The sequence below is a fragment of the Triticum aestivum genome, chromosome 3B (genome assembly GCF_018294505.1).
Source record: "Triticum aestivum cultivar Chinese Spring chromosome 3B, IWGSC CS RefSeq v2.1, whole genome shotgun sequence".
In the NCBI taxonomy this organism is placed as follows: domain Eukaryota; kingdom Viridiplantae; phylum Streptophyta; class Magnoliopsida; order Poales; family Poaceae; genus Triticum; species Triticum aestivum.
Genome location: NC_057801.1, coordinates 392,898,691 through 392,913,311, shown reverse-complemented (window position 1 = coordinate 392,913,311; position 14,621 = coordinate 392,898,691). Strand labels below are relative to the sequence as shown.

The 14,621-nt window shown below is 45.6% G+C and overlaps 2 protein-coding genes across 2 annotated transcripts; both read right to left on the bottom strand.

The window, feature by feature from the left end:
• Window positions 1-1,091: 1,091 nt before the first annotated feature.
• On the bottom strand, window positions 1,092-7,922 carry LOC123070023 (single myb histone 2). Its single transcript, XM_044493029.1, has 6 exons — window positions 7,466-7,922; window positions 6,457-6,683; window positions 2,380-2,464; window positions 2,065-2,148; window positions 1,624-1,953; window positions 1,092-1,542 (listed from the first exon to the last, which is right to left on the bottom strand). The coding sequence occupies exons 1-6, from the start codon at window positions 7,613-7,615 to the stop codon at window positions 1,525-1,527; spliced, it is 894 nt and encodes a 297-aa protein (XP_044348964.1). The 5' UTR covers window positions 7,616-7,922; the 3' UTR covers window positions 1,092-1,524.
• A 1,108-nt stretch (window positions 7,923-9,030) lies between these two features.
• Window positions 9,031-14,265, bottom strand: LOC123070022 (protein PIGMENT DEFECTIVE 338, chloroplastic). Its single transcript, XM_044493028.1, has 8 exons — window positions 13,658-14,265; window positions 13,423-13,497; window positions 13,246-13,317; window positions 13,059-13,139; window positions 10,297-10,394; window positions 9,663-9,788; window positions 9,440-9,488; window positions 9,031-9,354 (listed from the first exon to the last, which is right to left on the bottom strand). The coding sequence occupies exons 1-8, from the start codon at window positions 14,240-14,242 to the stop codon at window positions 9,157-9,159; spliced, it is 1,284 nt and encodes a 427-aa protein (XP_044348963.1). The 5' UTR covers window positions 14,243-14,265; the 3' UTR covers window positions 9,031-9,156.
• Window positions 14,266-14,621: the final 356 nt, after the last annotated feature.

Genomic DNA, 14,621 nt, shown 5'->3' with positions numbered 1-14,621 from the left:
TCCTGCCCTATAGTTTCTCTTCTCTCTGATTTTAATTTTCAGGGTTTTGTTCTTCATGTTGCAAGATGCTATTGAGCTCAAATTGCATGTCCTTGGATTTACTCTTATTCCTATAAGACCATAGGAAGATTAGACTTGCATCATACATGACTGGAAGCTTTTGATCTTTTGGTGAACGGCGCATCGACAAGCCGCTTCATGATATAAGTCTACATACAGCAGGACCCTTCCCCTATTCTCAATGAAACTGGAGCTCTCCAGCTTGTTGTGGCTGATGTGAATCAGCTTAATTTACAGGAAGTTTTAATTTGTAGAAAGTCATGTTTTACATGGACAATTTGACACAGCATCACGGCTTCTGATCTAGATGGCTCATCAGGCAGCATCTTGCTCATTTCTTCAGCTACATAGTGCAGATTTCTTCGGTTATTTTAGGTCTAGCCTGCTATGGTGCTCATCAGGTCCTTACTTCCAATGTGGAACTTGTCTTTAGATGTTTCGGTCAAGCTCATAGGCCATTTAGTTGTCTTTCTTGCAACATCTGTTATTGCTTAATTGCCCAGGAGTTGTAATCTTTGTTGTATGATGTACTTGAGCTTGATTAGAAATGAACTTGGCGCCTTGAGTGCCTCTTCTTTGTTAAAAAAAGGATCGATGGACAAGAGGAAATCAAGTCGGCGAACCCTTGAAAGGAGAGCCATAGGATGACCGATCAACGGCTCTTTAGAGTAAGAAACGAGCAGTTGAAAGACTTTGACAACTCCCTAAAATAGGTAGTTAGGTGCCATATCCTTTTTTAACGAGCAAGGTATTATAGCTCTAAAATATCACTGCTAGGTCGTGTTAACTGCTTAAATCACTGCACTTTGTAACAGCATCATTGGACAGGTTGATTCGTACATGCAAAGGAGCTGCAGAGGAACAGATATGAAGAGCGCAGAATAAATCCTGAAGAAAATGCAAGTTACATATGGTGAGTAAAACGGGATGTGCTCTTACTCAAAAGAATGTTCTTCGAAATCGGATGCAGAGGGCACACATCCACTGCATATATATTATCATCATGCTAAACCACTGTAATCAGCTCAACATATCTGAGAAATATCTTGCCACAGCAACTTTCGCTATAATTCTATTTCATGACATCACTTGAACTAAGGAGAATGGACTAGAGTTTAATTACAAATAAACACATGTTCAGAAGAAAAAAGGATGAAAATTGAATACTACTTTCCTGTTCGCTCCTGTTATTGCGTCATTGACTGGCTAACACAACACAGCGCCAATTGCATGATATATTTATCTAAGAAGATGCTACTAGATAACATCATCTGAAGGGTGAGCCAGGGTTTAGGACCAACAGCAAGATGTTGAAAACCCCTGCCCTTCATTGAAACATTTTGATCTATAAGGCTATACAAGAAACTCATGTATCGACAAAAGCTTTGCGGCACAACACAAGCATTGTCTCATACAAACTTCTGCTCACTGAAGCCAAATGCACGGCACGGCTAGTAGAGAAGATCAGCAAGCTCGAAGAATCTGCATTTAATGAGTTTAGTAAGTTATAGAATGTGCATTTGGTAGAGAATATTCTGAAAACAAAAAATATGCTCAATGTACCGCAGAGGCAGCATTTTTGTTTTGCACAGTCAACATGACGGCATCGAGAAAAGCCTTTGCAGCTTCAGCCTCAGCTTCTGCAGCTTCTGCAGCCCTTGCTGCTTCTTCAGCCTCCGCATTGGCAACTTCTGCCTCAGCAACTGCCTTGGCAGCAAATGCTGCTGCCTCTTCCTTATTCATGTGTGTCATCATATCCAGTTCAGCATCCACTTGAGGCTTAGTTAGTTGTCTAATACAAATATTTTGTTTGTCGTCTTCTGTTGAGTGCACCTTGGTGCTCCTTCCACCTAACGAGACTGAACTCGGTGCAATTCTGTATTTTTGGTTGGACTGTAATAAAACCATGATTAAAATAGAAGCAACTAAAATGTGCATTTCTATTGTAGTTCGATACATGATAGACCACATATTCCCGCACGAGTGCATGCAAAGTCAAAGTACCTTCATCAATTTTCCAGTAGCAACCAGTGCCTTCAATTTTGTTGATAGTAAGCGTTGAAAATCAGCAGGTGGCCAGTATTGCTCCTACATACAGAGACAAGTCTTATTAGAGTCATCTGCAAAATCACTAAAGATTGCTTCAGAGAAGTCTCGGATTCCCATGAAGAACAAGATAAACATTTCGGTAAAAGCAAATAACAAAAGAAAGGAAATATTGACTGTCGGGATAAATTTGAGGTACCTCAAAACTCAAGCAAATAGTATCGATCAAGGAAATAAAAGAAGATATTAGGGAGTGGCGATCATTACAATTACCTCAATGTATGAAGCGATGGCCGTTTTATTTGATCCGGAAGACTCCTTAAGCTTCTTTATAGCTTCCAATATGAGATCATCAAGCCTACGACCAAACATTTTGGAATAATGTTAAGAATGCTTAGAGGCGGTACTCACATAAAGTGAAAAATGGCTAATAAGCAATATTTGGATGGTTTCCTCAACTTGAAGCATTACATCAGTTCAGTATCAATAAAAAAAGGTTAACTGGATAGATGCCATTGCAATTTTCACGTATTCAAAAAATGTCACTAAATTTCCATCTTTTGAAAAATGCCACCGGACCTTCCAAATACTCCCTCCGAGGCTCCGATTCTTTTTTCTCTGTGCATAAGAACCAGCCCGCATACCAAGGAGGCAATAGCTGGGCTTTTTTTAGACTGTTTTGCCCCTGCTTTGATGGCAAGGAAACTGACATGCAATAAATTCACTAGCGAATGGATTGGCCCTTCTCTGCATGCGCCCCTGGCCCGCTTTGCATGCCGCTGGATTGCCCACTAGTTTCTCTCTAAACATGCAACGGATTGGCTCATGCATGCAGCGGATTAGACGGGGAAAAGCGGAATAGAGGGGCAGCATGGGAAGAGAGGGCTAAAAGAAGGGAACACGCAGACTATTGCGCAAAAAACTGAGAAAACTTATACGCAGACAAAATAGAAACAGAGGGAGTACATCTATAGATGCTACTATAGCCACTTAAGGCCAAGTTTTATCAAATAATAGAGGCTGTATTTGTTCCATATTTTCTCATGGACACAAATGCCCACACCCCATCAGCTCAAAAGAAGAAGAAAAACTAAATAACTTCCCACTCTCTCTGTTCTTCTGCCGCCGGCACCCCATTGCGTCTCTTCGGGTGCCGCCGCCCTCCCGACCTCCTTTCTAGTACTTCCGCCAATCTCGTGATGTGATGATCGTTTAGTTCTTCGCTCAGAGGATGTTCACCTCGACAGTACCGGAGAAGGACGACTTCGGGTTGGGCTCCTCGACCATCTAGGGCAGCACGAAGAGGCTCCTACAGGCAGCACAGCACGCACCTCCATGGTCTCCATGTCCCTCAGGTAGAGGCACTGTGCTGCCGAGGCAGCCTGCATCCTCACCTCGTCGGAGTCGGTAGGATCCAGTAGGCAATGCCCGACAACCCCAACGCCGGCTGGAATAGCTCCCACGACAGCGGCTCCAGCAATGAGCCAATGATGTTGGCGCGACGCATGGCGCCGTGCGGCTCCGGCGTGGGGGCAAGCTTAGCAACGTCAGGCTCAGGATTGGCAGCGGCCTTGGTCAGCTTGGCTGCAGGCGCCACCTCCACCGCCTTGAGAGCGTCGTGGTACACACCGGGGCAGCATCGTGGTCTTGGGCTCCCCAGGCCCTGCTACACCACGGCTTGCGTGTAGGGGGTGAGGATAACAACCTCGAAGGCTCGAACTCGATAAGCAGCTTCAGGGAGACGGCGTGGGACATGTACAAGCCCGTGGGGACCAGGACGAAGCGTACCACCGCGAGCTGGAGTGTCAGGAGGCTAGACTGGAAGGTGTCGTAAAGCCAGCCGTAGTTGTGGCCAGCGTTTGAGGCTTTCAGCCCACAAAACCGAGGCATCCTATGATGACATTGGCGACGTTGTCATCGTGGAGGAGTGCGGAACAGGTCATGCTTCTGGGTGCGAACTGCGGGAAGCTGCGGGAGAAGAGAAGCGGGCAGCACATCGATTCGTGTCAGGCTGATGGGGCGAGGACATTTGTGTCCTTGGAACAGACAAAACAAAATAGGGGTACGGTATTTGACCGTATATGTGCTTAAGTGGCTATAATGGCATATGTAGATGCATTGAAAGTCCTGATGGTTTTTCCAATACGTGAAAATTGCAGTGGCATAATAATATGCAAAGAACTTAACTGTGCAAAGATATTGATTCTTCATAGCAAATCAACTTAAACATAGCAGTGAATTGCACAATGTACAGAGTACTGTCATCATGTGGTTAAATGTACAATACTAAAATAAAAAAAAATACAATACTGCCTGAGTTTCTTAATGGGGGGGGGGGGGGGGGGGAATCTTTCTGCGCATTAGATCCGCCGCATGGTTATGTCAACCATTCATCATTCGAAATTTCCAACTAGATTTATTTCAGGATATGGTGAAGCGAGTTTCACACATAAGACTAAAAGCAAATGAACAGTTACCGTACACCTGACTAAAACCTCAACAATAGAATAGAGAGGAAAAATATATTTAAATGCCCTATAGCACAGAATATGCATCCACCACGTAATAATACATCAAGCAATGCCCTAAAAATGGCTTTTCTAAATATACTGAACTACATGCACAACATGTTATATGTAGCTATGCTACCAAAAGTATATATTACCCCCTCCGTTCACAAATATAAGATGTTAACTTTTTTGTGAATCAGATGTATATAGACACGTTTTAGTGTGTTTGTTCACTCATTTCATTCCGTATGTAGTCCAGAGGAAGTACTTATTTAACCAGCGTTAAAAATTATTAATTTATGTCTGAACTTACAAAACCCACTGCCCAACTGGTGCACTGAGAGGCAATAAACATGGCCATGTAGATGGGTTCCATAACTGCATGGTCTCTGGTTGTAATCATGCCATCAATTTAGATTCGCTTATGGAAGGTCATTCTAATAGTGTTGTCACTAATCCGGTAATAACAGAAACTCCCACACACCTGTCGCCTAAACCCTCAAGTGGGCCAACTCAGGGGGGTGAACCCTAGCCAGCACTAGGGGATCGCCTTCTTCCCCTGCCACCGCTGGTGGAAGCCGCCCGTCAGCCACAAGTGCCAGTATCTCGCTTCCTCCAATTCCAGGTAGCTGCTCCCTCGCCTCCTCAGCCCCAATCTTGGCACCGACAGCGCAGCGGCCTCATCTAGCAAGGCAGAGGGCTGACAACAGTTTTAAGCGAGAGGTGGCAGCTTGGGGTGTTAGCTGCATCCCTCCTTGCCTGCATGTCAGGAGCTAGAATTGGTGCATCAGGTTGACGGTCTGGGCGATGGCAGTGCCCACCTCCAAAGTTTGTGGGATCCCATGGAAGCCAGTGCGGTAGCATGTTAGCGGCATTGGCATAGTAAGGGCGGTGGTGCCTCACCAATGCTTCAACATGTTCTAAGGCCAAAGTTTGGCACAGCTGTGAACGATGATTGACGCTTCTTGTGCTTGCTCAACTAGCGCTGTTAACATCGCATTGCAAGGGGACGTGGCTTCGGTCCGTGGATGGCGTTGTGGGTTCGCTTCGGCGCCTAATATTGGTTTCTCAGAACGGCAAAAGGTAGGGTTGCGGGTGTGTTGGTATGGGGTGGTGGACATCGAGGTAGTGGCATGTGAAAACCCTCTTGCTTTTGGCCAGACCTAGCAGCCCAGCCCGCGTGCACCAATTCCCTGCCACAAAAACCTATGGAAGGTGGATTTGGCTCAGAATGATCTCTAGTAGCCATAGTTTCGTGCCAGTGAAGTTTAAATCGCTAGATCAAGGAGTGATGGGTGATGTGGATGTTTCCTGGACCACCTCGACGATGTTTCCGCAACAATGTGTGTCAAATCTTCATTGGTGACAAGGCCGGCCAGAGTGCCCTGTTGTCGATGGCTATGTGTGTTATGCAGGTTTTCACCTGATTTTACTTTGATTAACCGGGGAACTCTCTTCTGCTTATTTAATACAGTAAGGCCTTTTGACTCTTGTAAATTTTGGTAATGATAGGACACTATGAATTTTTCATAATTACCAAGTCAAGAGAAAATATCATATCATTAAATCGAGTTGTCACAGGAAAATCATGTGATTTAAATATATATCTCAATTTTCTACGTGTGTTCATATGTGAAGCCCTAGACTAGCTGTCTCAAAGATAGGTGACAGGTCAGCAACTCGAAGATGGTATGCATAGAATTTCCATTCCAATCAACTTATGAACCTAAATGGCTACGGGTCAACGCCTATCACTTTACATTGATGGAACAATTTTGAAAATAAATACACAATTAATAATAATAAATTTAATATGGAACAAGTTTATTTATACACTAACCTAGCAACTGACTTCTCTGAACTGCATTCACGCTGGCTGGGTTCAACAACCACTGCCAATGGTTTTGCATCAATGACTGTATCATGAACATTGTCCAGATTATCTGCATCAACGTCCATTGGTTCAATGTTAACCTTGGGAACACGCTTGCCTTGCTTCAACGCCATTCTTGCCTTTTCTCTTGAGCCATATCCTCCAGCAGTAACACTCAAGTTGCGCCACTTGTCCTGCACAATCGGACCAGACCAATCAATAAGATTCATTCACTCAATGATACGCAGACACATATTTATTCCTGGAAACCAAGACTATGGCAACAGACAGCTGGTTGAACATTGCAACTGTTTACTATAACTGCTACGCAACTTAGTGTCTTAGTCAAAAGTTAATAAGAACAATAAAATTTGACCCATTGCAATCATCATTTGCATCTCAAAGAACTACTTGTACTATTTTTCATCTTAACATAACTTAATCAAACAATATAGCAAAATCAGCAACACCAGAAGAGGAAACAAACGTCAGACAGCGTAAAGCCAACTCGTTTCATCATGCTAACTATCCTTGACTTTCCTTAGAAAAAAATGTATGAAATAAGTTCTAATGGAAGAAACTTCCATAGTAATGTCGGATCCTGACACCAAGGTGAACAATGTGTCCATCGAGAATTAATGGGGCAACTCAGTCATAGCACGGATGGTATCTTGAGATACATTTCAGTTCACCACAGCACCAGTTGAGCAAAGGAGAGATTTCCCTGCTGATCTGTCCAATATCATGAAAATTGTCCCACAGAGAAACATTTCCAATTGATTAGCCAATATGAACATGAACCCCCTAAATCTCGCGATCTGGTACAAAAGCCACAATCATCAACCCAAATAGACGCGAGATTTCCTGCTCTTCCCAACCGATCGCCAACACCCGTCGCCACAATTTTCAGGCGCAAAAGAGCAACCATCCCGTCGCCGATCCGATCGGAAAGGGGGCAATGATCTCCGCGACCAACCTTGAGGTCAACATTGGATCGGAGGCGCAGGACGGCGCTGAAGTCCGTGTCGCGGAGGATGGTCCGCCACTTTCCCGGCCCGTGCTTGGCCACGCCGGCCTTGAGCGCGGCTTCCTCCTCCGACGTCCACCTCTGCTTCGGCGCACCCATCCCACGCACTTAGAGCACCGCGGCGCGGCCAGAAACCGCGCCCCCGCAACAACCAACCCCCAAGGGTCTCGTCTCGTCCTGCCTCCTCTAGGGCAGCGGCGTTATTGATGGGGGCAATTCGATGGATTCGTCCGGCAATTCGGCGGAGGATCCGATGGGACGAGGGTCAGGAGGCGATCGGGGCGCGGGGAGTAGGCGTAAGATTGCACCGGAGATCGGGAGGCGGAGGGGTTCTAGGCGAGGGTGGCATGAGATGAGGAGGAGGAAGAGGGGTGGGAGGCAGCCATCGTCAAGGCTTTGGAGCTGGAGGTTATAAACGGGAGGGGATTAATTGCTGTGTCGTCCTTTTTCTCCCTTTCTTTTAGGAAATGGGATTTTTCTTTTGAGAATATAATAGGGAATGGGATTAATTGGTGTCGAGTACTAGAGCTCGTTGCTGTTGGTCGGAGCGGCTGATCTGAGTATGTATGTGGGATGGATTAGTGGGAGAAGAATACCCTAAAAAAATCACCCCTCCAGGTTGGTTTTGTCTCCCCAAAACAAAAAATCAAATCAAGGAACTATAAACAATGCTATGATTCTTTTCTATATCAGATCTATTATAAAAGTTTTACCGAGCTTCTCAAACACAATAAAAATTACATCAAAATTATGAAACCATCGAATGACCAGTACTGACGGCAGGACGAGCCGATAACACGTCTTTTATCGTCACCCTTATACCAGAGTCAGCTTAGACCTTGTCGATGACAGTCAAATAGTCTTCATGCACTTTCCCCTTAGGACCACGGCCTTGGAGTCGCGATCATCGCCGTAGAACACTTGCATACATCTGAAGCGCCTGACACCAAATCTCACCACATGACAGTAAACCCTAACCTCGCGCGCACCATGAAGACGGCAAGAATCTACGCTGGAGTTTCGTCGACTATGTCCAGACGGATGGACTCAAGAAGGATTGAAATCAGAAAGACAAGCTCAAAGAAAAAGCGTCGCCATTCGCCTGAACGTCGTACCTACGAGAACTAACGAACAATAACCTAAACTGCTAACCGGAGCAAAGAAACCGGGATTTCCCTCCAGGCCGCCGACTGCCAGAGGGGAGAAACCGGGATTTCCCTCCAGGCCGCCGACTGCCAGAGGGGAGGCAAATCCACAGCCTCGCTGGTCTGGAGACGAGAGTTTGCCCTACCCGCCTAGGGTCAAGGAAGCGATAGACCTTGACAAGGACGTACGAAAGCTACGAGGATCTGCATCCACAACAGTATGATCTACGGTAGTACATCAGAATTTTAGCATGAAATTTAACGGACCAGAAAGTCTCTTTTGTTGTCTTCAAACAAATGCCTTGTTGTGATCTCCATCGGTTGAAGCCGCCTGTTCCTGCCCGGAAAACTTGTTCTTGCTTGGTTATGGAAGGTACACTCAGTAAGAACCATTAATACTGTTTCAGTTCAGGTCGTCACATACATTCTCTTCTTCAAGGGGAGGGGGGGGGGCCAAATTCTCCTTAATACGCATGAAATAAACATCAGCTGCAATTATGTTCTATCATTTCCGTCACCAGATTTGGCATGCCTCAGAAATTTGAACCATTTCCAGTTTGCATAAAGTGTCGCTTCATTATCAACCGGAATAGTTTCCTCTGGAAGGTCATAATCTAATTTAGTGTTCCGAGAGACAACTGGAAGCTGCTCCCGGTACCTCTTTGCCATTTCCTCAGCTTCTGAAAACACCTTCTGCATCAGCACAAGATAAATGGCACTAAGAAAAGATACACATGAGAGAACTGTCAAAGAAACATAAAATGTATTTCAGTCTCACCGCTTTATTTGACAGAAATAAACCAGGAGCACTCTCCAGGTCTGCTATGCTGCTAATTAGGTAGCAAAATAAATTTCAGTGTTTTATCATATCTGATGACAAAATCTTGCTAAAAACTACGAACAAAGAATTTTGAAAGCTCATTCCACTACATTGTTTTAAAACTGTTAGTTGGCAGCTGAATAAATCCAGTGCATCGTGTTGTGAGTTGTGACGGTATTACCTGAGTGCAATTTTGTCAGAAACATTTGACTTGATCACCAGAACTTTCAGCTCGTCGTCTACGTTTAGGATGTCACTTACTGACAAGACACGACCTTGACTAATGTTGGAGATGTGCAGTAATCCACTGCATAAGAGTAGTTCAATACACTATTATTTATTTCCTTCTTAGAAAAAGAAAACAAGACATCATCTTGTTAGCTTATGATTGGCTACACAACATCATGTTTTATCATCTACTTAGTTTTCAGCCATTGTTCCAGGTCCTGTTTCAATCAAAGGCAGGAAAAAACTTCTGCAACTACAGCTGTCTCTCAGAAAAGCTATGACACACGTCAAGGTTTAATATCTAACATGTATCTTCTTAATGCTTAAATATGAGGTATATATGTAACCAATATGCGATAAAATTCAATGTGCCTGTTGTAATCAACTGATCACAACGTTTAATCGCTATAAATTTAGACCACTTGAGTTTCATTAATATTTCTTTGCATAAATACTAAATTAGTTAAATTTAAGTGTAACAAAATGAGGAGCAACAATATAAAAAAAGGCAATTCATGCTTAGATTTTCAAATGTAATTGTACATGTAGCAAAACAGGAATCTGCTTTGCAACCATTCAGCTTGTACCTTCTGTTGGTCCCAGTTATCCTAACTTGCGCACCATATGGAAAAATCTTGTGTACATTCCCTTTTAGAAGAGCTCCTTCTTTAAGATATGTCATTTCCTGAAGAATGTGCTCTCGGTATATCAATACTATCATTGTTTGTTTATGTCCAACAATGTTAGATTTAGTAGAGCTCGCAGTGAAATCAAAATGAAATTGCTATGTTTACTTGTGCATCAAAGGCAAGACCAATAACAGGATAATTATATTATAGAATATGTAAATGGAACTCATTTACATTCACAACAGGGCTAATCCCACTGATTTACATAACAGCAGGGCTATTCCCCAATTGGGATAGTTTTCCATCTTCATCCCCATTAGAGCATCTCCAATAGATGATGTAGATGTATAAATAACCGAAATATACATCACTGAGGCCCAAAAACGTCCCTCAATAGATGATATAGATGCAAAAAAAAAAACTCAGATTTTACTCAGATGTAAAATGCATCACGAAGTGATGCAAATATACATCACCAGCCGTGCGGCCGAGTAAAACAGCCAGCAGCTGTGCGAACGCCAACTGCCAAAGGAAGCTTCCCGCTGCCTGCCGGCCACCGCCGGACCCCATGGCCGACTCCCCAGACCCTGGGGCCGGTCTGACGCACCTCGCCATGGCCGCCACCACGGCTCCTACCTTTCCCGCCGCCGCCGCCGCCATGCCGCCCCCATCTCACCGCATCGGGGCCGGTGCAAGAGTGGGTGCGCCGCCGACAAAGAAGGCGCCCGCGGCCAAATCTCATGGTGGCATATGTTCCTATAAATTGATGATGCTACTTTTGTTGTTATTTTGTAGAAAATGATTGCCTGAGGTTTGTTCCAAGAAAGAGACAAGAACCGGGACAAGAAGAAGAAGAAAGGAAACCGTTCACTTTCCATCATTGCTACAAAGAGCTCAAGGATGAGGAGAGGTGGAAGAATCGGGAAGCTTTTGAAGCTCCGAGGAAGAAGAGCTTGGTTGTCGATCATGATGATGATGACGATGACAGTGGTGAGGAGAGAAGAAGGAGCCCCACTCCTCACTCGACAGGATGGAAATAAAAAAAGCAAAGGGCTCAAAGGCCGAAGACAATGATCTTAAAGAAGAATTTGATGCCATTGTCATTGCGAGGAAAGAGTATGCCAAGAAAAAAGAAGGTAGAAATTGAAAGATGGAGGAGAGGAGAGAAGCCGAGCGGCGGAGGGCGACGGCCGAGGAGAGGAAGGTGGTGGCCGATGAGCTTAAGACGGTGGAGGAGAAGGCACTAAAGTTTAAGCAAAAAGCGTTTGTCGAGCTTTGTCACGAGAAAATGATCATGAAGACCATGCTCATGAGAAACATGATGGGAGGAGGAATGGGTGGAATGGGAGGTGCCATGGGTGGAACTGGAGAAGGAATGGGTGGAATGGGAGGTGCCAGGGGTGGAATTGGAGGAGGAATGGGTGGAATAGGAGGTGCCATGGGTGGAATGGGAGGAGGAATGGGTGCAACGGGAGGAGGAATGGGTGCAACGGGAGGTGGAATGGGTGGCTACATGAACATGATGGGAGGTGGCATGGGTGGTGCCTTTGGTGGCAACATGGGTGGTGTCTTCGGTGGCAACATGGGTGGTGCCTTTGGTGCAAACATGGGTGGTGACATGGATGGTGGCTATGGTGGCAATATGAGTGGCACGGGAGGTGGCTTCGTTGAAAACATGAGTGGCACGGGAGGTGGCTTCGGTGGAAACATGAGTGGCATGGGAGGTGGCTTCGGTGGCAACATGAGTGGTATGGGAGGTGATTCCGGTGGAGGTGGCGGCATCGATGCATCAACGCATGAGAATGTCAAGAAAGAAGCAATTGATGATGATGATGCCAATGTCCATAATGTGCCAAGTGGCAACGGAGAGGATGGATGCTATGTTTTATCTGATGTTTATGTGCACTTTTAATTGTTGGATCATGAGCTTGATTTGACATGATGCAATTTTGTTTGCTGGATTATGAACTATGTTTGCTATGGAAGTTGAGTTCATGTTGAATTTGGAATACTGTTGATTTTATGTCCATGGGATGATTTTGATTCGAATATGTGCGGCTATAGTGCTGCTGCCGCGCGGCCGTTGGCCATTTTTACACCACCTGTTAGAGCGGCACCGCGTGGCTGCTGTATTTTACATCATCTGTTGGAGTTAGGTGTTTTTTGATGATGTAAAAAACACTTTTTGGTGATGTATATTTTACTCCAACCACTTTTTAGTGATATATTTTACATCATCTATAGGAGATGCTCTTAGCCACAAGGTGAGGTTTTTCTCCTGTCCCAACGTAAGAAGCAACAGTATAGCTACCTTGTCTTAAAAAAAAGGTATAGCTACCTTCAAAGTGTTCATAAGTATTGCTGCTACAAAGTCTCAACGCGCAAGAGCAATGCACTACGGAGATGCCACCAAATTTTGGTTGGTGAAATTTGTATTCTTGGCATTTTGGTACTTTTTTGCTACTCCCTCCATCCCAAAATAAGTGTCGCTGTTTTAGTACAAAGTTGTTCTATATCAGCGACACTTATTTTGGGACAGAGGGAGTATAATATGAGATGTTATTATATGGTTGTAATAACATCTTATATTATGATGGAGTAAAACTTATATATCTATAAGAAACTTTGCATAGTTATAAACAAAACAGAGTTTAAAATCCGCATTTCCACAATAATAGCGAAAAACATTCTAGCCTGCGAAGATAAGTCAGTGTACAAACCCATGCTTTCTTCTCGCTAACTATGAGGTCATTAGTTTCTTCGTCTAGCCTTATAATGCACACACATATGCTGCGACTAACCTGTGTTCACAAGCAATGAATTACTTCAATGAGGAATAAGTAAACAAACTTTCAAGCGGTCTAGATAATAACAATGAAACTGGGCACAAAATCGATTATTGCTTACGTTGTTTTTCAAGTCTGTAAACGTACTTATCCTGTCCATGAGCTCAAATTTGGGAAGGAATGCTCTCAGACCCTGTAATGAAGTAAGCAAATCTTACACCTGAACTCAACCATTACAACTCTATATCCACTGATGACTAGAGACGGTAAAAATGAAAGAAAGTAAGTTCTTTATTGCCTCAATTCTTGTGAGCAGTCCTCCAGTATTCCATTCGTAAATTTTAACCTCAATTGGCTCGTCGAGTTGCATAATCTGCCTAACCAAGATATATGAATTATATTATATTAGTGTCGCATGTCTGTCATATCCCCGCAAGAGCAAAGGGGGGGGGGGGGGGGGGGGGGGGGCGTGGACTCGAACTCATCAGCATCAGAATTTCAGGTGGAAATGGACACTGTGAAGAGGACAAAACCTGCCTTGCCCGGTGCCACGAGAGGCGTCGGAAGAGCCGCCTCGCCGACAGGAGCGGCCGCCCGCTCAGTGTGCGCCCGAGCACCTCCGCGAAGACCACCGTGCCCGGCGGCACCAGCGTCCTGGCCCCGCGCTTCTGATTTTGGGTCTCTTCATCCACGGGGGAGGCCTCCAAGACGCCCACGCTCCCTGGCCGAGGCGGAGCCGGTTTAGCACCTCCAGTAGGGAGCTCCGCGCGGCAAAGCGGGAGGAGCTCCTTGGTGAGGAGCGTAGCGAGGCGGTCGGCGCCAACGGCAACGTCGAGGCGAGCCTCGGTGCCGGAGACAACGATCCCGACGGCGTAGTCCCCCGACTTCGGATCGTAGTGCCCGCCGCCGCAGTCCGCGTCCTCCTGCCCGGCGTTGAGGAGGCGGACGAAGCCGGCGGAGAGGGCGGCATCTAGCTGAGCGGACATGGTGGGGGCAACGGGTCGGGCGCGGGCCCAGGCATGGGTCTGCCTGGGTATGAGAGTTTTGGCGACGTGCAGGGAGTGCGTAGGAGGCGGCGACGAGATGAGAGGGAGCAGGCGGCAAGACGGCGGCAGCATCTTCTGTGGTTTGGCCGTCCCGTCCTGTTGGCCGGTACTTTATCTGGTTAATTAACATGAGTTAAATATACAAGGTTCTTTCACCGAAATGTCAAATGAGTCCCGATTTTATAAAAAAAAATACACATATCAGTCCCAGACCAGCGGAATAAACAGTGGGGTCCACCACGAGGTGAAACGCTGAGGCGTGGGAGGCGACTGCAGCCTTGTGTTAGGGTTAGGGTTTCAGCTGACGGGGGTGGTGAGGTTTCGGTTGTGTCTAGGGAGGTGACTGCGCAGCCCTCGACATAAATCGACAACGTTCTTTCCTTCACCACGGGGCGGTGCTAATGGCGGAGAGGACGATCGGCGAGGCGACAAGTAACCCCGGAGAAGATGG